The following is a 21,475-nucleotide window of genomic DNA, read 5'->3' as shown; positions in this document are numbered from 1 at the left end:
TTTAAAAATAATTTAAAGATATCTTAATACCTTTAAATAGGTTACTGCAAGCAAACTCGTACAATACTGTTTTACAAAATTTTCTACTTGAGTTTTACTCTACTAGAACCTACCGAGTTACGGTACAATTCGGACCACAATGAAAAAAACAATCTGTCACAATTCTGTCAAAAACGTCAAATTGATAAAAACATTGATCGTTTGCCGATTGATAGCGATTGCATTGCGATATAGCCATAAATTCATTATTATAAGTTATAAATTAAACTCAAGTTACAGCTAATGATTACCTACATTCCTTGACTTAGTCTTTATTCATCAGTATTAATCTGTGAAATCCTCCATCATGGGTCTGCTATCAGACCCGGAGTACGGTTCAGTGAAATGGGTAAAAGTGCTCAAAAGAATCCACAGGCCTCTTTGTTTCCTATGCTATTTTGCAGCTATTGCATGGTTCTTCATGCTAGGTAATAAGGAATTCAACAATGAGACGTATTTTTCCGAAAATGCGCTGCTACCTGGTTTAGTGACGAACGAGTTTAATGCTGAGCAAGACGCGAAGCACTATTACAATGAGCTCAATCAGGAATTGGCGGTAAGTCTATTGATAAACAGGTTATATTCTCTGGTACTTGTTTAATAATTTTGCTTAAAATGTAACAAGTCTAATTAACTTCTTATTGACACTGAAACAAACAATACCATTGAAGGTTATGGGGTACCCATTATTTGTAGGTACTATGGTTAGGGTGTGACGGACATACAACTACTTTTTGGAAATAGTGTTAGGTTTTTTTAAACCTGTTTAAAAATGTTCTGTACTAGGTAGTAACAAAATGATCCAAATGAGTTAGCAACTACAAAACTCCTCTGTTTTACACCTATACTAAGATTTCTTTTGAATAATTACCTATTTATTCAATAGACATCTATGTTATTATTATAAAACCTTGATGAAAGGTTGTTCGTAAACCAACCAAAATACTATTACTAGAGTGCTTTTTGACGTGAAAATCAAACATTTCAGGACAAGTACTCCGACACAGATGAAATACCAGTCCCATGGCTGGTGGCCAAGATGTCCCAATTGCATCTGGAGGTCCATACGCATAACTTCACCCTGGAGTTTCCTTTGGGAGGGAAACAGGTATGAAAATATCAGATCTACATATTTGTAATGTTGAAGGGTGTTAGAATGGTATACAGCTACTGTTGGTTTCTTTGTACACACGACAGCACATCAGGTTACCCATTTTTGTTGCAAACTCGCCCCTATTACAACTGCACAAGAACCCACAGTGGTTACGTTGACGTGCCGTCGTCCGTACTTTGACCATCATAAAGTTATTTTGCTGAAAATTTTACAGCTTGTGAATATCTAAGGTCTGTATTAGAAAACAATACTTAAAACTTAACACCTTATTAACCTACACCTACTCTCCCTGCCCTGTAATCTAAATATGAAAATTAAACCAATCATAGGACACAATCTATGAAACAAAGAATTGAAAGAAGGCCTAGCTTTGTTCTGGCATATTATTATGCACTACTATAACATTTTGATATTATTGAAGACTGAGAATAACTAAACAACTCTTCATAAACTTTCTAGATTTTCAAAGGTGTGAATGTCTACGGCATACTCAGAGCACCACGGACTTCTTCCCATGAGGCTATAGTAGTGACAGCACCTCACAGATCCATATCGTCACACCATAAAGGAACGACCGCTGGCATTGCTTTGATGCTGGCCTTCGCAAAGTTTGCTAGACGTAAGTTACATAAATTATGTCTAAATCAAACTGTAATGTTCTAACAATAACCCCCTTATTAATAAAAAGTAACACCTAGGATGAACTCTGGATTAAAATGACATTTCCATACGACAACTTAGACCAGAGTTCAAATGAGGTGTTCGTTCGTTCGTTTTCAGCCAAATGACGTCCACTGCTGGACAAAGGCCTCCCCCAAGGTTTACCACAAATGAGGTGTAACTTTTATTAATAAGGTCCTAAGAGTACAAAAAAGGCATTAATAATTTTATTCCAGCTCAAAAATACTGGGCCAAAGACATAATTTTCCTCGTCACGGAACACGAACAACTTGGAATGCAAGCGTGGCTAGAAGCGTACCACGGCCTGAACAACAACGCTGAGACGTTTTACACCAGTCTTGGTAGCTTCTGGCGTCCTAGTGTTGCAACTTGGGCCTATGAAAAACTGGGTAATATACTCCACTGGACGAACAATAAAAAGTGTTTGGATCCGGGAAAGTTAAAAGCTAGGTCGGGTTCCATACAAGCTGCTATCAATTTGGAGTTCCACACGCCTAATATAAGTAAGTGGAATAGTTTTTATGTTTGTAGTAAGTTAATGCATATGTCGCAGTCAGATAGTATAATCCGCCGTTTTACATTACAGCTAGGCATTTTGCATTACAGCTCTGTTTTGTAATACGGCGGATTAACGTTTAGCCGGATTGAATACGGCTGAATGAAAATCCGCCGGAATGTATTCGGCGCCAAACGTTCTTCAATACAGCTAGCCGTAATGTAAAACAGCGTGTCATTACCCGCCGCTTTGACAGTTTTTAGTTCCTATTTTCAATACCGTGGCGCTGCCGGACAAAGTGGCTATGGATTCTGGTGTTCGGCGGAATCCTACACAATATTATTAGTGTAAAAATATGAAATCATGGCAGTGGCCGGTGAAGATAATTTTATCTTAAAGAAAAATAACCCAGAAAAAATGACTAAAACTTTATTGTTTTGAGTTACCTGTTCCCTTTGATCATTTTTAATGTCTAAAAAAGACTAAAGCCAAATATCTAATTAATTCTTAAAATGTTTAGAAAAGTCTAATTGTTTTGAGTTACTTTTTTTTAGATGGCTATCCCTTGTGATTTATAAATAAGTAAAAAAAAAAAGTACTGAAGCCAAATATATTATTTAGTATACAGTAACGAAGGTAATAATTCTTAAAATCTGTCTTATTAAAATTTATTTTCATTAAACATTGTTTTATTTTGTAAGTATGGTCACCCTACAATCTATAGAAGTACGATGCGGCTAAACGTGGGCCGCCGTATTGAAGAACGTATCGCAATGACAATCCGCCTAAACGTTGAACCGCCGTATTACAAAACAGAGCTGTAATGTAAAATGCCTAGTGGTAATGTAAAACGGCGGATTATACAATCCAACTGCGACACATACATTTTGCTAAAGAATATTATCAAGGAAATTACTTTCTTATCAATGAAGTAGTTTGTTTTTTATTACAGAAAAAGAATGGAAAAATTGTAGAAAGACTTACTCATAAGACATTAATTTTCGAAACTAGGAGAGATGGTTATCTTTTAAAAAACCCTTATTTACTTTATTTCTTATTCCAGAGTACATAGAGGTCAAAGTTGAAGGACTTAATGGACAGCTGCCAAACCTTGATCTAGTCAACTTAGTGCACAAACTGTGTGTGAAGTCTGGAATACACCACTCTTATAAACATAGGTAAGTAAAGGTCCATATTAACTGCTCCCAATTCCCAAACGATAAATCATCATCATTTCAGCCATAGGACGTCCACTGCTGAACATAGGCCTCCCCCAATGCTTTCCATGCTGTCCAGTTGGTAGTGGCCTGCGTCCAGCGCCTTCCTGCGAAAACAATAAATTTAATATCCAAAAACTGTCCTTTTTCTAGCATGACTAAGAGTTGTTTTGTTCTGCACTGAAGAATTAGGATCACCCTCACTCTTTTCGTGTATGTCGTAATATACGAACATCAGTCCAATCCATCTGGTCAGTATGGTGTGTGTAGGTTAAATCCTTTGGCAAACTAGAGAAGGTCATGCTTTGAAGACTAAAATGACCTAATGATGATGATAATTGTGACAAGTGTTTCTTGAAAAGGAAAAAAAAAACGGAATTCACGCACAAAAAAAAAATATGAAAAGGCCTATTCGAACAAAGTAAATACAGCAAAGTTTTAGTTAACCATTATCTTTTTGTATTTTCAACAGTTATTCATGGATCCGGAACCGCGACAAAATGGCCGATTGGAAGAACAGCATAAAAACCATGCTGTCGATGGTTTTCACGCAGATTATTGGGGTAAGTAGTTAAATATCTTATATCAAATATTTGTGAGAATAGTAACGGTTGAAATCATTTATCAATCTCGCGCAATAAATAAATAAAACATCCTAAAGCCCGGTCTGTGAGCACGTAGAATTTTGTCCAATGACCCCAAGCTACCCATCCTTATCGCACGCGCGTAATTATATTGCTGTCGCGACTGTGCGACGGGCGCCCGCAGTGAGTGTGCGAGCGCGACAGCAACATAATTACGCGCGAGCGATAAGGATGGGTAGCTTGGGGTCATTGGACAAAACTCTATGTGCTCACAGACCATAGTGGTGATCCTAAGTAAATAAAGTAAACAAGTTCATAATGATCATTTAGACAAATCGAATACAATCTACTCGCTCGTTTTGCTTCTAAAGTTCGATAAAGTATTATCATCATTTCAGGTACCAACCGGCAACCATGGTCTCTTCCATCGTTTTGGAATCGAAGCCGTGACCTTAGAAGGTCGTGATGCCGGCGACCCAGCCGGTGTGCCACCCAAAGTGAACGTTCTTACTTCTGCCAACTTCTACCGACTGGCAGTGCCGCTAGAGAGTGTGTTGCGATCGCTGAACAATCTTCTAGAGCGATTCCACCAGAGTTACTTCTTTTACTTGCTAGCAGCCACCAACAGGTTTATTTCTATAGGTACGTTCTCACTTCTGCCAACTTCTACTGACTCGCAAAGCCGCTAAAAGTGTATTGCGATCGCTGAACAATCTTCTAGAACGATTCCACCTAAGTTACTTCTTCTACTTTCTGGCAGCGACAAATCGGTTCATTTCTATAGGTAAGTTGTTATTGATTCCGCCCGAAGTGAACGTTCTCACTTCTGCCAACTTCTACTGATTGGCAGTACCTCTAACAATCTGCTAGAGCGATTTCACCAGAACTACTTCTTTTACTTGCTAGCAGCCACCAACAGATTTATTTCTATAAGTAAGACCCAGGACAGATGGTGAAACGTAATTGCAACGACTCTGCAACTGCTAGTTACTTTTGAGTGCATCGAAGTTTCTGCCATAGCGTCCGTTGAGAGACCACACACGACGCGACCAGTTTAAAACTTTCAGTTTCATTCATCAGAATCATCAGAAAGTTGCAGTTTCGTTGCAGTTGCGTTTCACCGTCTGTTCTGGGCCTTAGTTGTTCTGCCCAAAGTGAACATTCTCACTTCTGCCAACTTCTACAGAATGACAGTGCCGGTAAAAAGTGATTACGACTTTTGACTTGTGACTTACGTTCGCTGAACCTATAACGATTCCATCAAAACTTATTTATTTATCTTATACAGGGTGGAATTTTGTAATGCCACCTGGAGGGAAAGTACTCTTAATACTGTAGATAGAAAATTTTACTCAAAGGAAACATTCCTTTATTTTTGAAAAGAAATAGAACTGCATTCAAAGATTTCTAAAAATTTGTTTGCCACACCTGGGAATCGAACCATTAAAATTTGTTAAAAATTACACCCTGTATTTTTATTGCATCGATCGTTAGGGTTAAGTATAAGGATGAAATCTCTCTAACAAACTTGATAAATCAAATGAAAGGAAAACCATGAAATCTTAAGTTATTTTAAATATGTACAGAAAATTGTACGGTATAGTAGTGAATTTTCGAAAAAAAATCAAAAATCTTTGAATGCAGTTCTCTTTCTTTTCAAAAATAAAGGAATGTTTTCTTTCAGTAAAATTTTCTATCTACAGTATTAAGAGTACTTTCCCTCCAGGTGGCATTACAAAATTCCACCCTGTATAATAAAAGTTAAAGGTCACTGACTGACTCACTTATCACAAAATCTCAGAAACTACAAGTGCTAAGAGTCGCGAATTTTACATGTTGGTTCCTTTTAGAACGTAGGTGCTCACTAAGACGGGATTTTGCAAAATTCAACCACTAAAGGGATATAACGGGGTCCATACGTACGAAGTCGCGGGCGGCCGCTAGTTACTTAAAACTCAGCCTTGATACATTTTGGATTTCAGTTGAATTAAAGTAAGCGTGTGAAGGTAAAATGTTTAATACCTAAACTAAACAAAATTGTTTGCCTGTGTCTTAGGTATCTTTTAAAAGTAGGTTAGTGCATACATTATCACAATGACAGTGTTCCACTAAAAATACCTACCTACATCTATAAAACCAAAAGGTCATTGACTCACTCATCACGAAATCTCAGAAACTACAAGTGCTAGGAGTCTCAAAAGAAAATGCCGAAAATCGTCGAATCGTCGAGTCACTGATGGCTGGATTCTATTATCGATGGTATTGTTTGTTTACACATACAATGTCACTATTTTCTTGCAATTTCTTACAAAACTTGCGTGCAAAAGGCAAACCTAATTTATGTAAAATCATCAACTTCTAACGCACGTAACTCAGTTCAGACTGAGTTTAGAGGTATGCATGTCATTGTAAGTTTGGTTTATTACACTATTTTGTAATCTAGAAACAAGGTTTGGTCGATGGCTGCGCGAAAAAAAAAAGACGCCACCTTCCATACAAAATCTGGCATTGCCGTTTGCATGGGGGTTCCTTTTAGAACGTAGGTGCTCACTAAGAACGGTTTTACGAAACTCCAACCCTAAGGGTGTAAAACGGTATCCACGAATATGAAGTCGCGGGCGGCCGTTAGTTAAGTAAATCTTTTTTTTCATCCGGTTTTTCATTGTCGGCCGTTTGGTGTAGTGGTTTGAAACGGGACTACTATTCCGGAGGTAGCGGGTTCGATTCCCGCACAGTACAAACATTTGTGTGCATGAACATATTTGTTTGTATTGGACTAGGTGTTTTCTATGTATAATAAGTATGTATTTACAAAAAAAAATTATTTAAGTATGTTTATATCCGTTGTCTAGTACCCATAGTACAAGCTTTGCTTAGTTTGGGACTAGAAGCGCAGTGTAAAATGTCTAAGGATATTTATTTATTTATTTATCCCCAGGTCAATACATGCCCTGTCTCTGTCTACTCTGTGTGGCGATGCTAGTGCGCGCTCTTTCCCTCTGGGTGACGATCCAACAAGATGGCGGCGACGGCACACAGAGCGAGACGCAATCCGAGACGGAAGATAGCGAGTGGAGCACTGAAGGGAGCAGCGATAGCGATGTGCCGGTGGGGCAGAATCAGGAACTGAGGTTGAGGAAGAAGAACAACAAATTGGAGAAGAAGAAAAAAGATGTGAGTTAAAGCCTGGTCCGTGAGCACGTAGAATCCCGTCCAATGACCCCAAGCTACCCATCCTTATCCCTCGCGCGTAATTATATTGCTGTCGCGACTGTGCGACGCGCGCCCGCAGTGAGTGTGCGAGCGCGACAGCAACATAATTACGTGCGAGCGACAAGGATGGGCAGCTTGGGGTCATTGGACGGGATTCTACGTGCTCACGGACCAGGCTTTAGTCCAATATTACCGTCATCATCATCATCTCAGCCATAGGACGTCCACTGCTGAACATAGGCCTCCCCCAATGCTTTCCATGTCGGCCTGCGTCCAGCGCCTTCCTGCTACCTTTACGATGTCGTCGGTCCACCTTGTGGGTGGACGTCACACGCTGCGTTTTCCTGTACGCGGCCTCCACCCAGAACCTTGCTGCCCCATCGGCCGTCAGTTCTGCGTACTGTTCCCTGCCCATTGCCACTTCAGCTTGCTAATCCGTCGGGCTATGTCGACTTTAGTTCGTTTACGGATCTCCTCATTTCTGATTCGATCTCGTAAAGAAAGACCGAGCAAAGCCCTCTCCATAGCACGCTGTGCAACTTTGAGCGTATTAACAGGCCTGTTCATCTCCGCGAGTTTACATCGAAAACAAAACACGCACGATGGCCCACCTACAGGATACTATTCGACAAGGCCTCACATACGAGCGAACTTTGACTCACGCACGCACGCGTATTCTTGTGTATGATGGAAGAAAATAAAGAAAATGGTGTACCAAATACTGTGCAGTATTTCACTGCCTAAATAATAATAAAAACACAGAATGTACTTTTTTAAGTTGCCTCAGGACACTGAGAGATAAATAAGTAGTTAATATTATTCATGATAATTCATGCTAAATCATGTATTTCCTCCGCCATTTTCCGCAGTTTGGCACCTCACGTCACATCATTTTACCGAAGTCAGCCCTATAGCTTCGGCGCAGTGCCGATCACTGACGTTTGTCAACTAAATGGTGCTTGACTCTTGAGACAGGCTAAATTACACCATATTGTTAATGACATTGAGCATACATTTTTTTAAATACCATCGCGAAGTAAAACTTCTGTACGTAGTACTTATTATTATTCTGTGGTATTAAGGCCTATAGTAAGAGGCCACGTTTCCGAGCCATAAGTCATCACTGTATCAGTATTTAGGTAGGCAGAATAGCTTAGGAAACAATGTAGCTGTATTATTATTTTGTAACTATTCTCCAAACAGACGAACCTCCTCCACGAATCGCCAAAGAAAGAGAAACCATCTCCCAAGAAGAAGCGTTCCAAGCTGAGCATAGTCAAAGTGGGGAAGAACTTCCTCATTCTTCATCTGCTGGGATATGCTGTGATGCAGTCGCCTCCGCTGTTCACTTTCATTGGTGAGTTCATCATCATCATCTGTGTAGCCTATGCTATCTACTACTGGATGTAAGCTTCTCATCAAGAACTTTCTGATTTTACCTCTCCCATTATTATTTTTTTGCATAAGCAGACCAAATAACTGGTCGGTTCTGGTCGATAGTAAATGGGTGACCATTCTGATCATGTTCAGTGAAATTTATAAAAAAAATAATGTAAAAGGCGACTTTGAACATATGCAAACCCATCCCCATCTTTACATAGCGTGGGTAATGTAGACCAAATGTTTCTAGTAAATTAGAAAGGGTCGTGTTCCTGCTGTAGGAAATAAATTACCTGATGATGACGATTGTCTATAGTCTGGTCCGCGAGCACGTAGAATTTTGTCCAATGACCCCAAGCTACCCATCCTTATCGCTCGCGCGTAATTATGTTGCTGTTGCGCTCGCACACTCACTGCGGGCGCCCGTCGCACAGTCGCGACAGCAATATAATTACGCGCGAGCGATAAGGATGGGTAGCTTGGGGTCATTGGACAAAATTCTACGTGCTCACAGACCGGGCTTTATTAACAGTTTAAAAGTGCATCTAGGTCATTAGAGGCCCCCGCTGAAATTCAGTTTCGAGACAAGCCCTGGCGGTCTTCATGTATGCTGAGCGGGCCTTTTTGTCAGAGGGGCACAAGCAGTTATCGTCCACCTGTCTCTCTCTCTCTGTATGTACGTCGACAGCACATCAAGTTATACATTTTTGTTGCAATATCGCATCTATTACAACTGTAATAAGATACCGCAGTGTTTAGGTTGATGTGCTGTCGTCCGTACCTATGTCTTGCCTGCTTGAAAATTTGCAAGTGAAAATAAATAAAAGCTTGTATTTACCTCTCATTCTAGGCCGCAGATTCTTCGACCAGTTCTCCGAGCGTTCGCTCTACTACGGCTTGTTCGCGGCCGCCATGTTTTTATCCGGCTACACTTTGACCATTCCCTTCGCCATGACTCGCGAGGAAATGGTCCTGACCAATATCCTGGCTTTGGTGGAGTTGGCCACGGTGTGTTTGGCCGTGGGCATGCATAACTTTTCGCTGGGACTGGCCATCGCTGTGATGTATACTCCGTTGGCGTTGTGGGCTAAGGCGTCGAAGATTGGAGAGACTAAGTAAGTTTGATAGAATTTTCAATATTTATTTGTAATAGGTATACAAACTTGATTTTAGCAATTCTGCGATCGACATAGCTCGCAGAATTGCTAAAATCAAGTGGCAGTGGGCGGGGCACATAGCTCGTAGAGACGATGGCCATTGGGGCAGGAAAGTTCTCGAGTGGCGACCACGGGCTGGAAGACGTAGCGTGGGCAGGCTCCTACTAGGTGGACCGACGATCTGGTAAAGGTCGCGGGAAGAGCCTGGATGCGGGCAGCGCAGGACCGTTCATCATGGAAAACCTTGGGGGAGGCCTTTGTCCAGCAGTGGACGTCATTTGGCTGAAACTACTAGGTATACCACAGATATGGATAGATGAAGCATGTGTCAAAAATTGTATGAAGCCGAGCGTGCCACTTTTTAAACGTCATTAGTGTCATTTTAGCGAATTTTAGTGATTACCGCAACGTAAAAGTAATCGTATCATCGTACTGCATTCGCAAAGTCATCGAATGATATCGTATGACTCGATTCGAAAATTAATTAATTCCGATTAAACTGATATTTTATTAAATTTATAGCTAGTCTGACTGTGGATTAAAATAATTTTGTAGCGGTAGACGTTATTCTACATTATTTATTTTTGTTGTGCCTAATGTTTATGAAAGTAATGATCGTTATTCCATTATGTTTATTTATTTATTTATTTATTTATTTATTAACACCAACAAGACATACACCATTTTAGACAATATTATACATGCTTATATAATAGGTTAAGTGCTATCTTAATTATAGGCGTTACACAAAAGAAATTGAATTAACGTAGCACAGAACATTAGTAAATTTTAAATTGAAATAAGTTAAATAACAATAAATTAGTAATTTTACAATAATTTTGCAAAAAAAATACTTTTATGAAATTAAATTATGATCATACTATAGTGCGTTAAATATATAAATTAGAAATTAGAAATTAGAAAAGACAATCAAGGCAGCAAAATTAGTCCTTTACGGAATTTTGATATATTGCTTAAAAATATATCCACATTAATCAGTTCGCTTGATGAGTCACTGAGCGAACCCATGTTGTTTGTGACATGTTTGTGTACTTTATTATAATTAGTCACTAGCCTATTAAGTGGTGCCTGGAGTCCCTGACGCGAAGATGAATTTCTCTGAACGAAGGGCATGTAAGAAGCTAGACGAATACCACGCGAGGGAGCACGAATATTGATCTGCGACAGAAGGTTAGGCGCATCAAGGACACCATTAACCAGCTTATGGAGAAACAAGTGATCCATCAGATTTCTTCGATCTTCCAAAGACTGAAGCTTAAAATGCTTTAACCTGTCGGAGTAGCTTGGGAGCTTTTTAGCCATGTTACAGCTGTATGATAAATGCCAAAGGAAGCGCTTTTGAACTCTTTCTATATTTTTCCGATACACGTCATAGTAGGGGTTCCATACGATGCTACAGTATTCTAGCTTACTTCGTACCAGGGCTGAATAAATAGCTATTTTTGTGGATGGATTTCTAAATTCTTTGCAATTTCTCAGGACAAAACCAAGCATCCTGAAACTCGCATTCACAATATTCTCTATGTGCTTATGGAAGCGTAATTTGTTATCGAGAATAACACCTAGGTCACGCGCATGCTCCACTTCCGACAGCTGATTCCCATTGAGGAAATATGCAGTGGGGGTCAGCTTCTTCTTCCTGGTAAACCTAACAACAAAGCACTTATCGACGTTTAAGCACATGCCGTTTCTAGAGCACCATGAATTCAAGTTGTTCAGGTCATTTTGTAGTAGCGCTGAATCAGCAGGTGTGCGAATGGAGCGGAAGAGCTTCAAGTCATCGGCAAAGAGATAATGTTTGGAGCCAACAAGATACCCAGCTATGTCGTTGATATAGATATTGAACAGTAAGGGACCCAAATGGGAACCTTGAGGAACGCCTGAAGGTACAGAAAATGGAGACGATGAATAGCCACTCACAACAACGACAGATGTTCTATTCGCTAGGTATGACCGACACCAACTCAAGAGTGATCCGGACACTCCAATACTCTCCAATTTGTGCAATAGCATCTCATGGTTCACCTTGTCGAATGCTTTGCTGAAATCAGTGTACAGGGCGTCCACAGTTTCACCGCGGTCCATAGCCTGAATTAGATCTTCGACAAAAGATACCAGATTAGTCGTGGTTGACCGCGCCTTGACGAAGCCATGCTGTTCGGATACAATTATTTGCTTGAATTGATGTGTGATCACAGGATACAAGAGGGATTCAATAATTTTAGCAAACACTGGAATAATAGAAATGGGCCTATAGTTCCTGACCGAGCTATTGTCACCTGATTTATGAAGTGGTAATATTAGAGATTGTTTCCAAGCCATTGGAAAAATGCCATCCTTTAGTGATCTATTTATTATAATGCTCAGAGGATATGCTAGAGAGTCAGCACAATTGACCACAAACAATGCCGGTAGTCCATCAGCTCCAGCACCCTTGTTACGATCAAGTCTTTTTAATGCTTTATAGACTTCATACGTTGAAAATGATATGGTAGATAGGTGCTGGCCGCAAATATTGTATGGATCATGCTTCGAGGGCGGAATGTTTGAGCAGCTGTAAACTGAGGAAAATTGTTGTGCAAAAAGATTGCAAATTTCAGGCCCACTAGAGGCCTTGGCGGTACCACCGAACATTTCCGTTGGTATTGTGCTTTTCTTGGCATGTTTTTTATTTTTAATAAATGACCATAAAAATTTGGGGTTTGATCGTAACGATGTCTCCATGGATTTGATGTACTTACTATAGGCTAAGGATTTCAATTTTGTACATCTTTTTTTCAGAACACAACATCTCTAGGACAAAACATCTCTAGGATTTTTGTTGTATTTATGAATTTTCATTTTATATTTATGTTTTTCCTTCAATGCCTTGATCAAAGGTGGAGTGAACCAACACGGATACCCCGAATGCCTAGGTTTAGATTTAGGCACATATTTATTTATTAAGTGTTTCAGTACGTCATAAAACCTAGTCACCATTTCATCAAGCGACTGACCCTGATCGAGCACTTTGTCCCAATCTGTAGCGTTCAGTTCCTTTATTATACTCGCGTAGTCAGCTTTATAGAAACACAGTCTAGGAGCATTGTTAGGAGACAGCATTTCACAGCAATCGAGTGATAGGCAAAAGTTAATAGGTGGATGCAAATGGTCAATGTTGGTCAAGGGGTCACCATTCGCAGAAATGCCGGTGATAACGCCATTACATAAAACCAGATCTAGAATTTTACTTTTGCTATTAAGAATGTTGTTGTATTGTGACATATTGTTAAGTGACATGAAATTAATTAACATATTTTGCATTATACTACTGCAATTGGTTGCGTTGAGACCTGAAGTATGCTCCGTGGTATGCCACTGCATGCAACTCATATTGAAATCTCCCACCACAAGTGCCGTTCCGTTGAGTGATTCCAAAACCCTATTACAATTATCAAAGAAATGTTTAAAGATGTGCTTTTGCACAGGAGGAGGGATATATACACCGCATATATTTATTTTCTCCACATTACCTTCACCAGTGACCACATCAATGCTCACCCATAAATCTTCGCAGTCCGAATCACAGTTATAAAGACGCTGGGAGGTAAATCTTTTCGAAATGGCAATCAAAACCCCACCACCCCCCTTAGACGCATGGAACCCACTACTCTCTCGATCGCGCCTGTATACATTATATTTATCATCAAAGAGCTCGCAGTCAAATATACTGCTGTTCAACCATGTCTCCGTCAAAATGATTACATCAAAAGAACTGCAAACCACATTATTAAAGAAATCAATCGTTTTTGTACGCAAACCTCTCACATTTTGGTAGTAAAAACTTAAGTTGCCCGTTAGTAACAGTATACAAATTTAGCGTATATTATGACAATTGATTAATAGTATCATGATTTCGTATGAAGACGTAATTAGACTCTTCGTTCTTCCTCACAAAAACTTTTCCTTCACGCACCCAAACAAATTTGTATTTCAGCTCCTTGACCTTCTGGCGAGCTGCTGCGTGCAATCGTTTTGTTTCAGGCGTTAAATGCTCCGATACATAAATAGGCAGTTTTTTAGTTCCTCCAATGCCTAGATGGCTTGTGTTCAATTTTTCATTGGCATTATTTTTATTAAATTTTATAGTGGCTGCTAAAAACTCATCTCGTAAGCGTGGACTGCTGAACTTGACTAAAACAGATCGTGGGCGAGGGCTCTTATTATTCATCTTGGATAGTCTAGTGCAAAGATGTATGTTGCTTTCGCTTATAGGACACTTGATCACTTTAGCAAGCTGCTGCACGGTATTGACAAGGTTTTCTCGCTTGTCTTCAGGAACACATTGTATCTCGATGTTGGCTGCCCGTGTTTGTTGTTCTAATTGCGCCAGCCGTTGTGACATATTATTGTTTGCAGCTCGTAAGGCTTCATTTTCTTTCTGAATGGCGTTTACAGTAGCTGATTGAGCAGCTTGTTCCAGTTTGACTGTTTCTAATTCCTGATTGCAGGCTGACAGTGCTGTCTCGAAGCTGGATACCATATCTTGCAGTTTTTGGATCTTAGGACTGAAGTCAGCCGCAAAAATATCGCGAAGTTCCTCCCTTATGATGGCTCTGACGTCGGATGCTGTCAGGCTAGAACAATCTGCCGACGCCGATCGTTGTTTCGAGCGCTGGGTAACATAGCTAGTTGCAGATAATGCGCAGCGTATAGGAGTATTTGAGTTATCGCCCTTTTTAGGTTCTTTACTGCGACACATGTCGCATATCCAAGCGTTTTTAAATTTCGCGGTCATGTCGTTGAAGTCCGCTAGTGAAAAACTTGTGCAAATTAGATGGTATTTATCTTCGCATCGCATACATTGAAGAAACGGTGAGTCCTCTAGTGCGTTAGGACAGCCAGCACACTCGTTGAGAGAAGCCATTATTGATGAAGTTATAACAATTTGAGAATAATAACAAAAATAGTCGGCCCACTGGGGTTCGAACGCAGGTTCTCGAGAGGTGCGGCGAGTTAAGTCCGTGCGTATACGCGCTCGGCTATCCAACCGCTAGCGTAGTTGACGAAATTTACCGACAGACTCCTTGTACAGTGCAGCGTGACGAATCCGGTTCGCAGAGAATTATAATAACCGAGCAGGGTAGTATCACAACACAAACGTTAGTCACAGTCACTGTACTTTAACTTGTTACTACATGTTAAATAGTACTACTAGTAATTCATTCATAAAATAAAGACTATTCACTCAAACTTTTTATTTTTAATAAATGTAAAAATGCGTAGTTTTGCCAATACGTTTTGTTTCATAAAGCTAAGTCAGGTACCTAGTTTTGAAGATTTTTCTAAACGACAAAATTCAATGTGGTAAAAAACGTTGGAAGTAAAATGAAACACAAAAGATTTTTCTTCATAATTATATTATAAGTGCAATGAATAGTATTGTGCTTTAAGACAAACCCTATAAAATAATCAAAACAAATCAAAAGGTTTGAATAAAATTGTTCTTCCGCCGTCATTTATAAAAAAGGTAATGGCAAAATTATAGAACTTCCTTAGGCAGATGCCTCTACTCTGTCTATTTGAAAAAGTCTGGCACTAGGGGTTTCCCGGGGGCCCGATACAAAACCAAAAACATCTTTATATTTCTTTTTAAATAAATTAATTCTTAAAAATCGTCAAATCTCATTATTTTTTTCACCCTACCAGCGATTCAATACAAAAACTTGTCTGGTGTATGAATACACGGATCTGTGTGTGTGTCATAATGTTATGAGTAAGTACGGTTCCTTGGGATCGGTATGAGTGCACCACATACATTACTCTTAATAGTACATCGCAGGATATGTATTAAAAACAATCTTACTTCATACTTCTTCTACTGCGACTTTATTCTAATTAATTATTTGTTACTTGTGCTGTTAATTACAATTCTCAATCCGTAAATAATTTCTTCCTTCTACCGTGTTCCTACTACTGTCCTCGTAAAATCATCGTAACCGATTGTTGTAATCGGATCACATGAACATCACTCGACCATGTATGTCCATTTGGACATATCGGAATGGCACGCTTTGACGAGCAACTTGCTGCATCTACTCTAATCCATATCTGTGAGGTATACAAACAGATTACAGTCTGGGCTTGATCGCAAAGAGTTTAAATTATAATCTGGACCGTAATCCAAAATTAGGAATAGTAGATTGAAAGATTAAATGCTGTTTCAAACTCTCGTCTGTTATTTTAACCGCCTCGGTGGTCTAGTGCTTTAGACGCAGAGGTCCCGGGTTCGATTCCCAGTGGGGGCAGTTTTTTATGTTCGGTTTGGTTGGTGGTAGGGCTTGTTCTAAGTCCGCCTGGCTAGCTACCACCGTCTTACCTAAGTCTGTCGCCATAACAACAATGTTAACAGCATTGTTGTGTTCCGGCAGTTAGATGTAAGATAGCCATTTCCACCGTGGTTGAAAATTCCGGGTAAAGTTTGCTTCCACCTTCGGCCTGATCGTCACTTACCATCAGGTGAGATACAGGCCAAGAGCTTCCTCGTTGTGGATAAAAAAATAATAGAAACGATATGATTAACGAGTATAATATAGTAGACAGACTAGCCAATAGGCCTTTTTATGAGTTGTCAAAATGCGAATTTGTATAGCAATGGGAATCATGACGTCATCAAGTTGTGAACCCCAATTTATTGAAATTAATTTCTTTTCTTTTGTGGAAATTGAAAATTGTGACGTCATCGACTTTTGACAACTTATGTCAACTACCCTATTTTACCTTACTGTTCCAATTTCTAGTGTATTTTAACCTCAATGGGAAAACTTTTGGCCTGCACTATGGATGTTATGCCTTTACATATAATGCTGTACAAAAAACAATTTGAACTGCTTACATCCGAAACTATCCAAAACTTTTGAATCGGTTACGGTTTCGGATATTTTTTTATTTCGGATATCCGAAAGTTTCGGTTACGGTTACGGATATCCATAACATCCCTAGCCTGCACTCACCTGATGCAAACTGATGATCATTGTTTATTACTAATAAAATAATTAACTTTTTAAAAAAATAAAACCGACTTCAAATGCGTGAACACAAAAAAAAACTAAAAATTAAAAATATTGCGTATAAAAAAGTTCATCCCCAATTTTCCACCCTGGGGGGTGAAATATTTTCTTCAAATTCGCATGAAACCACCCTTTTGATAATACCTATTCAACAAAAAAATAATCGTTCAAATTGATTTATAATCGGCGGAGATATTGCGTATAAAAAAGTTCATCCCCAATTTTCCACCCTTGGGGGTTGTTTTTTCTATTATTAAATTTAAATGGGACCACCCTTGAGGTATTACCTATACGCCGAAAAAAGATTTGTTCAAATCGGTTCATAATTGGCGGAGTTATCGCGTAACAAACATAGAAAAAAAAAACATACGGGTCGAATTGAGAACCTTCTCCTTTTTTGAAGTCGGTTGATAACTATCTTCCCTTTATTTTTCCAGGATGTTCACCATATCCTACGTCCTCAAGATAGTGATGACCATATTCCTACACCCGTACTGGTTCGTGACCATCAACATGATATCCTACAGCCACATACTGTTCCCGGAGGAAGGCATATTCGACATGGTCAGTCGGGGGACGGACGCTGCCTCGCAGGCTATTATGTTTGCTGTTACGGACTCTTTGGTAAGTTTTATTTATTTTAAAGGCAGGTGGGAAATATATTCCCACCGCCATCATTATCATCATTTCAGCCTAGGATGTCCACTGCTGAACAATAAAAACGGTTAAATTTTAACACTATATACGGTATATACGGTAGTGGGAATATATTTCCCACCACATTTTGAACTTTATTCCTTTGTCTTGGTGACGAAAACAATGAAAAATGTCTACTTGATATGTTGTTAGACTTAAAAAGTTTATTGCACACATAAAATTAGGTACAAAAGGCGAACATAATGACAGCATGTGTTCTCTACCAGTTAACATTTGGGCCAAACGAAAAATGGAGTTATGATTTAGCACAAACTGTATATTTTTTCACAACAATTTCATGGGACTTTTGTTCTTGAAGACTTGACGCCTGAAGTCTTATAATAATGGGGCTTGAGTTCTTTATGAAGGCTCAGTTTTTTAAGACTCATCCGAGTCCAGCTTCAAGTCTTTGAGATTTTAAAAGACTTGAATCATGACTACGAGACCCGTGACAGTTTTTTTTTGGTGGTTTTTGTTTCGGTGCTTTTAAAGGCCAGAGTGAATAGGCACTGACAGGGCAGATATTATGTACCATCCTAGACTGCATCTCATTTAACACCAGGTGCGATTGCGGTCAAATACCTGCCTTGTCATGCATAAAAAAAATTTGGCTTTCGCTCATGATGTATGTGTACTATAACCGCACTATACATTTTATTTGTGTGCATAAATTGTATAAGCATGAAGTCACCTATGAACAGTCGACGGTAGGTCAGACTATGTATATTTATTGTAAAATATATTAAAGATCGCACCTCTGGTACTCATAGAAAAAGCTGTGCTTAGTTTGGACTTAAATATGACAATGTGTTAAACGTCAAAGCAAAATACAATAATCTTCGTCGTCATTATTATTTCAGCCATAGGACGTCCACTGCTGAACATAGGCCTCCCCCAATGATTTCCACATCGCCCGGTTGGTAGCGGCCTGCGTCCAGCGCCTGCTACCTTTATGAGGTCGTCGGTCCACCTTGTTGCAAATAAATTAATTTGCAATTTGTTGCAGATCTACGGTAACTGGCTGTTCAACGTGGTAACAACAACTATTCTGCCCACTTGGTTCATGTTCTGGCAACTGACGGTGTACAACGTGGTACAATTCAGCGACTAAATCATTCCAAAGACTGTATCTGTTTAATTTGTTAAATAAATTAATGGATTTTGTAATATTTGTGTTGTATTTTCATAGACGTTTTATTCATTTTATCGTCATAAATTATAGCCTATATGTTATTCTGGGTTATAAACAGTAATACTGTAAAGTTTCATCAAAATCCGTTCTGTAGTTTTTGCGTGAAAGAGTAACAAACATCCAGACATCCAAACATTTGCATTTATAATATTAGTAGGATAGTAGATAGTATGGACTTATAGAACCTATTTAAGTAATACTTTTTCATATTATTATTATACTAGAAGCGCAGTGTAAAATGTCCAAGGATATTTATTATGATTATAAGAGGTGATATTAATATTAACTTACTTTTGGTCCTTTATTTTTTACAGACTAATATAAAAATCCATCGTAGTAATACTTATCAAATTCGTGTAATTTTTTCTTAACATATTACTTCTATGTTAATATTAATTTATTGTATTTACCAATATTATTTATACATTTTATAACGGGTGTAAAAAAACCTATCCCGAAGCCGAATACTACTTATTCTCCACATCATGGGGATCATTTTTTTCTTTGGGACCATACCTGGGAAACTTGTGGTTTAGGAGATATTGAAGGTCAAAGTCAGAATATTTTTTTCAAGATTTTTACATTATCAATTTCAATTCGTTGTTTAAAATTTTTTTTTCTAAGAAACCTTATTAAAATTTTGAGTATTTTCGTCACAATAAGGCTTTTGTCTTTACAATAAGAAATGGACAGCAGCGCGCGCACACACGCTCAAGCGCTGCCCCCACGCCCCGAACCGCAACCCGCGCTCGCCCATGAGTCATTCAACTCTACTGTGAGTTCAACGACTACGACTGGACCAACTGAACTGAGCTTAATCCAAATCTACCTAGTTTGTAAAAATGAAATGAGTACTTAAATTAGTTACTTACACCTTAATATCACCTTACCAGTTTAGTTTTTATTCTAAAAAATAATAAATTACATTTTAATTAATAAAAACCCTTTACACGAATTTGTTTCTTTCCGCAAATTAAATAATCTTACAGAACCTAGGTTGTTAACTAAACCGTGCTTTTACGCATAACCGTTATTCTATCACAATGTAGACAATGTAGTATCACAGGTCTTATTAGCTACGCAAGTGTGATAAGCGTAAGTAAGTAGGTATCATTAAAAAGTACCGTAAACAGATGAATAATGATCTTTTGAATGAGGCCTGTCATTCTTTACATTAATAACTCTCTACTTCAATAACTTAAGTCTTTACGATAGTAATAAAATTCATAAAGACCGCTCTAAACGCCTAGAGTAAACACCTGGCAATGTTACTCCTATCGTTGATTAAGGCATTCACTTTCGATAGGAGTGATGATTGTGTGTTCTTTAAACTTAATTGATTTCAGCAACTAAATAAAAAGGTCTCTTTTTTCAGTCTTCCTTCCATACTCATTACTTCCTTTCTTCATAATTTACTTGAAATAAATAATGGTTATGCACGCGATTCTAAATAAACGTAATTTTAATCGTTAATCACAGGCAGTAAGCAGATGTGATAAACTTGTATCATTAAAAAGTACTGTAAACAAATGACAAAATTAAATGCTCTTACACACAGGTTCATTATTTCTAGCTCTCTAACTTAATAAATTTTACGTCTTTACGATAATAATTAATAAAATAAAACTTAACTTACTTATTACTGCAATCTGAACGCCTAGAAATAACACACTGGCAAACTCTTGCTCCTTCACTTTCGATGGGAGATTAAAAGATAAGATTTTATTTTTAAACTCGATTGATTTTAGAAACTAAACAAAATTTCATATCTTTTAGCACTTCTTTCATACCAATTACTTCCATTCTTCAACATAAAAAGATTCATCGTCTTGTTCGTGATTATTTTAAATGAACGTAACTTTATTACACGGAATAACTATCAAAATGTATTGATATTCTTATTGTTTTATTAATAACGATTGCGCATCTACAATTTATTCAAATTTGAGTATTTTGGAAGCTTGCTTAAAGCATTAATTATTAACAAGTATGCTAGGACGGATCTTTAGTTAACAAAGATTAATCAAAGTATTTTTGCCGCCGCTTTTACAATCTCATTCGTTGATAGACTTGCCTGTATTAAAGTGATGAAATTACATTTTTGTTAAGTTAAAAATTACGTAAATTTGTAGTTGAAAATGAAGAGTAATAACAAAGCGCTACCGATTCACGACGACATTCGATAGACGTATTGCTTGACTGTTATTGGTCAGTCAGTCTCGCCGCGCGGGGCAGTGCCTTTGTTGCGAGGGGCCGCTCGCGCCTTGCGTTGCTCGCACGGCCAGCACAGATTAGAGAGTATACGGCCAGTTCGGTTTCTTCGGCCGTCGAATGCGCTTGCGACTTTTGATTGTTTTCTCGTGCGGATAGTTAGTGTGTGAACGTGTGATAGTGAGTGTGGTAATAGTGAATGTGTGTTAGAAAGATGCCTAACCATACGTACAGTGCTCGTGAGTACGTAAACATGGTTTACTGTTATGGGAGGGCACGTGGAAACGCATCTGAAGCCCTGCAGGCTGTAGGTATCGGGCTGAACATTCTACAGCGCACCACCGTACTGATGCACGTATTATTGTTCTGGCTGTACAACGTCTGTTGGACAATCAGCCGATTGTGCCTCCGCCCGCCTCGTCTAG

The 21,475-nt window shown here is 38.7% G+C and overlaps 1 protein-coding gene across 1 annotated transcript; it reads left to right on the top strand.

The window, feature by feature from the left end:
- Nucleotides 1–201: 201 nt before the first annotated feature.
- LOC135082719 (glycosylphosphatidylinositol anchor attachment 1 protein) lies at nucleotides 202–19,794 on the top strand. The gene is made up of 12 exons (XM_063977494.1): nucleotides 202–595; nucleotides 1,028–1,147; nucleotides 1,613–1,772; nucleotides 2,050–2,337; nucleotides 3,394–3,508; nucleotides 4,020–4,110; nucleotides 4,530–4,773; nucleotides 7,070–7,305; nucleotides 8,548–8,701; nucleotides 9,575–9,839; nucleotides 17,389–17,575; nucleotides 18,654–19,794. The coding sequence occupies exons 1-12, from the start codon at nucleotides 347–349 to the stop codon at nucleotides 18,756–18,758; spliced, it is 2,214 nt and encodes a 737-aa protein (XP_063833564.1). The 5' UTR covers nucleotides 202–346; the 3' UTR covers nucleotides 18,759–19,794.
- Nucleotides 19,795–21,475: the final 1,681 nt, after the last annotated feature.

This window comes from Ostrinia nubilalis, chromosome 22, assembly GCF_963855985.1.
Source record: "Ostrinia nubilalis chromosome 22, ilOstNubi1.1, whole genome shotgun sequence".
In the NCBI taxonomy this organism is placed as follows: Eukaryota; Metazoa; Arthropoda; class Insecta; order Lepidoptera; family Crambidae; genus Ostrinia; species Ostrinia nubilalis.
This window is presented reverse-complemented; position numbering and strand designations above follow the sequence as displayed.

What these genes read in the sequence shown, in the direction of transcription:
- LOC135082719 (XM_063977494.1), top strand. Translation starts at nt 347, where the DNA reads ATGGGTCTGCTATCAGACCCGGAGTACGGTTCAGTGAAATGGGTAAAA. An exon ending in TTCCTTTGGGAGGGAAACAG is followed by an intron (nt 1,148 to 1,612) that starts GTATGAAAATAT and finishes TAAACTTTCTAG; the next exon opens with ATTTTCAAAGGTGTGAATGT. An exon ending in CTTCGCAAAGTTTGCTAGAC is followed by an intron (nt 1,773 to 2,049) that starts GTAAGTTACATA and finishes ATTTTATTCCAG; the next exon opens with CTCAAAAATACTGGGCCAAA.